The 5,000-nt window shown below is 40.0% G+C and overlaps 1 protein-coding gene across 2 annotated transcripts in view; it reads right to left on the bottom strand.

Moving 5' to 3' along the window:
• Nucleotides 1-286: 286 nt before the first annotated feature.
• LOC137984672 (advillin-like) overlaps nt 287-5,000 on the bottom strand; it is a 33,724-nt gene continuing 29,010 nt past the window's right edge. Inside the window, exons 21-22 of one of the 2 annotated variants that reach the window (XM_068831908.1) lie at nt 4,189-4,290; nt 287-2,367 (exon numbers count right to left, since the gene is read on the bottom strand). In XM_068831908.1, the coding sequence (XP_068688009.1) occupies nt 2,254-2,367; nt 4,189-4,290 (216 nt within the window). In that variant the 3' untranslated portion in view covers nt 287-2,253. The remainder of the gene's footprint in view (nt 2,368-4,188; nt 4,291-5,000) is intronic. The other variant, XM_068831909.1, reaches the window with a different exon arrangement.

The following is a 5,000-nucleotide window of genomic DNA, read 5'->3' as shown; positions in this document are numbered from 1 at the left end:
GTTTTGCACAACAACATCCTTTTGGGTTCCACGGATCGCTCGTAATCGTTCCAAATTTTCATCCAAGTCGACGATCATTGGACAGGTCAACGAGCACACAGCCCCACTTTGGGCGCCATGTAGTAAATCTCGTAGAAAGCGTGATTGTACATCTTCGTTAAAGTTTATAAAATTAAAGAAGCTTGACTTGAAGATTAACAGTAAACCCTACACGCTCTGCGGACCCATTGTTACTATGGCAACGGCGGCACGGAAAAGCTTAGAAAAGTGAACAGTTTTTCCATTTGCTTGAAATATTTTTTATTCATTCCTACGGAAACTACTTGCACGATTTTTACGTATGCACTTGAAATACATCATAAATACTTGTGAATATTGTGCACCACTAAATTCATTTGTCTGCAGTCCTATCCAACAAATGTAAGAAAAACGAGTCGATTAATATTTTTAATATTTGCTAGTAAAGGCGAGAACGATATGACAAGATAATATTCAAAGGGGCAATGACGCGGCTTTTGTAACGATTCCTGGTCAAAATTCAATAAATTTAATCTTCGAACACCTCGAAATCAGTTAACTCTAGAACAACATACTTTACAAGAGTAACAACACGAATATTTGAAAACGTCCACCGAAGGTTTTCAACGTCGTATTTAACTCTTTCTGATATATCCGTCGCCACAATAAAACAGATAAAGGAATCAGTTTTGACATTATTTCAGAGCAGCAACTAACAGAAAAGCGTCCTTGGATTTTCAGCCGGAAGCCTGACAGCACCCCCTTAAAAAACAGAGACTACACAGGAAACTAAACAAGTTGCTGCAACAAATATGTCAAAGAGGTTGAGTTAATTCGGTTGAAGCACTAGAAACACCAATTGAAATATATGATAGAAAACGTAAATTATTACACCCTATGGCCCAATTAATTTGGTTACGTTTTTCCACAATATTAAATTGTGCATTTCTGCAGTTTTTAAGCAGAATAGGACACCTAAATCGCTTGAATGAGTTTCTTTCTGCTTATTCAGAGAAGAGAGGGTTTTTAAGTCATTTTGCATACATCAGATTTTGCAAACTATACGACCACACATCCTATCTTGCAAAACTCATTCCTTCTCATCAAGAAATGAGGTTCTCAGTTTCCACTTCACTTAGATAAAGATCTGTTCACCATCCAGAGGCAAAATTGTCTAGAAATGCAGTAATTAAATGCACGCCGATTTTAATAAGCATCACAAGACTGTGGCGGATCCAGACCAAGAGGTAAGCGGTTGGGGAGGGGAGGGAAGGGTTGCCTGCAAAATGTGCAAGACATTTTAAAAGGGCTTTGCTTTTAACATCCAAAAATAAGGCGGGGGGGGGGGAGGGGGGGAGGGAGGAAGGGCCTCCGGGCCCTTCCCCTAGATCCGCCACGTTCTCTCCGACTTTAATATCACTCGTTTATAGAAATACACACAATTAACGTTACAAATTGTCTTCTTAGCTCTGCTCCTCAAATTATGATAAACAGCTGGATTTAACCTAACCCCCAAATAACGCTTATCCTCACACTTGGCTAATGCTTCGACTTAAAAGGACAGATTGTGTTGGGTATCAAAATAATGCTTTCATCTAAGGCCCGTTTTAAACCATAGTTAATAGAGAGGACTGGTTTGGAAGCTCGGCAAACATCAAAGGAGCAAACAAAGATGCCAAGATTTAGGTTGGAAAGTCCACGACCGTGCACAATCTTTTGTTTTGCGCTCATACACTATTCATAAATTACGTAACCAACACGTTTCTATTGGTTAGTTCCTCAGTACGGAGTAAACAACTATTGTCTTTTGTGCACGGTCAAGGCCAAAAAAGAGAACAAAAACCTACAACAAAGAAAGTTGTCGGGCTTCATAACCATTCTCGTCTATTAACTATGTTTAAACGTCGCATTTTACATGTGCCGAATCTAATGCAAATGAGCGAAAACAATAGATTTTTCACACGTAAAATGTGGGGTAATAAAAAATTCATTTCAGTTTTTGTGCATGCATCATGAAGTGTCCAACCTGACCTCTGGGTATCCCTACCAATATCAGTATATTGTTTTCCTAAATTCCGAATTGCAAAACATTTACTAAGTTATTTCGAATCCACACTATAATTGTGGTTGTGCTACCAGAAAAATGTACGATTTTTAGTGAACTTTGAAGCTACAGTGAAATTAAAGCTATAATTGTTAAGAAAATTCCCTAGCTTATCGAAAATTTGGATTCTCTTAAAACAAATCCAGTTCTTTCTTCCTTTGGTTCTTTTTCCAAAGAGGAACCTTTTCCCAAGCTTCCTTCGACATACGAAAGAGTTCTTCAAACTGGGCATCTTCCAGATGCAACTGCAAGAAGAAACAAAATTGATTTTAGACAGGATGCAACGACTTCGAGCGAAGAACTAGGACACCAATTTGAGTTAGATTTTATTTTTAACAGGGACTTGACGATCTAGCATTGCACCGGCGTCGCATAAGTCAAGGCAAACCCCCTCGGTCCCGCCTGAATTTTACAGGTGTCTGTAAAGAGACATTTGCTTAAATTGTCTAGATAGAGCGGTTTTCAATTGAGTCTCGAAAATAATTAGCGAATTGCTTTGGTTTTGCATTACTTCACTCAGTGATTGGTTCAAAGTTCTCGCGCCATTTTTTCAACCAATCAGAAGTGAAACCAAAACCAATCGTGCCTCGCGCGTGCACATTTTCCCGCGCTTTGTGTAGGCTACGCGTAATTACTTCCGAGTTTTGATTGGCCAAAGTAATTACTTTGGTTTTGGTTTTACGACACTAGATTGAAACTCGCTATAAGTGAGAGGACCACTTCTACAATTCAGCTGTTTTATATAAAGCTATATAATCTGACCGCCGACCAGATGGAACAGTCGAGGGTGCACTGGACTTTCGTGCGGGAGGTCGTGGGTTCGAACCTACTGAGAAGAGAATTCTACCTTTGTAAAGACATCTGCAAATGATTAAACTTTCAAGAACTTCCGGATAAGGACTATGTACCGTAGTACTCGTCTCGAAACACTTGTTCGTAAATAATCCTGTGGGATGTTCAACTGTTCGAGAAGAGAAGAGCTATGGAGTTCCCGATGTTCCTGCCCTTTGAGTGTTAGTGTACGTTACATAGGGCAGGTTCACATTAGCTGTATAGCAGGCAACCTTTTCTAACCTGCTTCAACAAACAAGACGCTCTTTTAGCGTTTACTCGGAATACCATGTAACGTAGAAGTAACTAGAAGGATTGAATAGACTAAAGCGATGCTTTCTTTTGTATTCAAATTTGCTAAGTTCGGAAGAAAAGAAGGAAATATTTCTGCAGTCTGGATGGCTCATTCATCACAACGGATAAGGTATCGATGCGCATCGCTTAGTGTTTACAAATAAATCAATGAGTGATCAAGCCATAGGACAAATTCGATTGCAGTGACCTCCCTCTAGGAAGCTAACATGAAGACTAGACCGTGAAACTATCACTTAAAAGAAAAAATTGACATCTGCGGATGATGCGTAGTAGTACAAAGAACAGCTGTTTCTGGAATTTCCAACATACTGCTACTGGGAGTTCTGTAATGACGATTTCGTCATGTTGTCCGTGACAGGCAAGATTAGAGTAAATATCTTATTCATAACATTTCCAGAAGGCTGAATCCTGCATGGCTATTGTATTTGCGTCATTTACCATTCACTCAGAACATGGGTTTGAGTCTCTGAATCAGCGAACGACATTACACGTTTCACACTGAAGCCCTAACCCAGCACCCATCGCTCCAGTTGCTTCACTACATGTCATAAATCCGGATTTCCATCAAATTCTGTAAGAATTAACGCTGTTTGGAGCCTCGCGCTCGTAGAAATCCTCTCCGACGATATTCGACAGCACCGCAGTTTCTATTTTGTTGTTGTGTTGCAAAAAGTAGTTTCATTATAGAGGGAGGTGAAATGTATTGCTCCAAGGGGTCCAGTGCATTGCTTTTTAGCCAATGAAATCATCGCCTCGTGATTCTATTGTCCATTTTGCTGTACCGAACAAACTCAACCGAGATTATAATTCGGATATCTTTCAGGTATTCCGAGTAATAACCGAAACAAACAAACCGGCAAACAAACAAACAAACAAACAAACTAACTAAGGTGACACGAAAAAAATAATAAATTCGATACCTCTTTCTTTGTGGGATCAACCTCCTCGGGTAATTCCTCGCCCTTCTTCCGCAAAATCTCCAAAGGAAAATTCTTCGGCTTGAGTTTCTCATTCCATTCCGTCTGGAGAAAAACATATCATCAAGATTCTCACGAGCAATACAAACCATTTTGAGGATCAGGGGCCCGTTTCTCAAAAGTCCCGAAAACGTTTCGGGCCCGAAAAGCCATTTGTGAAACTGTCAACCGCTTGTTCTGGAAAGCTGATCTTTTAACATGATTTCAAGGTAACAAAAAGAAAAATGACTGTGAAGTTTGTCGACTTAAATCCTCTCCGTTCTTGAGATACAAAGGGAATTGTGACACCCGAAAACGGCCCGTAAAGTTTCGGGACTTTCGAGAAACAGGCCCCAGGCCCCAGTTGTTCACAAGCTGGATAACGCTATAGCCACCGCCGGATAAATCGCTATCCATTGGGTAGCGCAATTGGTTTCACTATGACTTATCCACTGGATAGTGATTTATCTGACGGATAGTGCTATCCATCGTTTCAACAAATAGCGCCAGAACTTGAATAAAAGAACGCTATAGACCTTATTCATAAAGGGCGGTCAATTTATAAATCTTTTGTCAAAGTGCAAATTAGCCTACCAAGCCTCGATACCATACAGTGAATTGAAAAGAATTCTTGCTCTAAAATGAGGCTTGGTAGGCTAATTTGCACGTGGACAAAAGAATTATAAATGTGACCGCCATTTATGAATACGGTCTATACCATTTGTCAGGGTTTTCGACAGTTTTGTAAAGAAGTGGACAGGCAGAAAGCACCGGAC

This window comes from Montipora foliosa, chromosome 14, assembly GCF_036669935.1.
Source record: "Montipora foliosa isolate CH-2021 chromosome 14, ASM3666993v2, whole genome shotgun sequence".
NCBI classification, from domain to species: Eukaryota; Metazoa; Cnidaria; class Anthozoa; order Scleractinia; family Acroporidae; genus Montipora; species Montipora foliosa.
The sequence above is the reverse complement of the archived record's forward strand: the minus strand, read 5'-3'. Positions and strand labels throughout refer to the sequence as shown.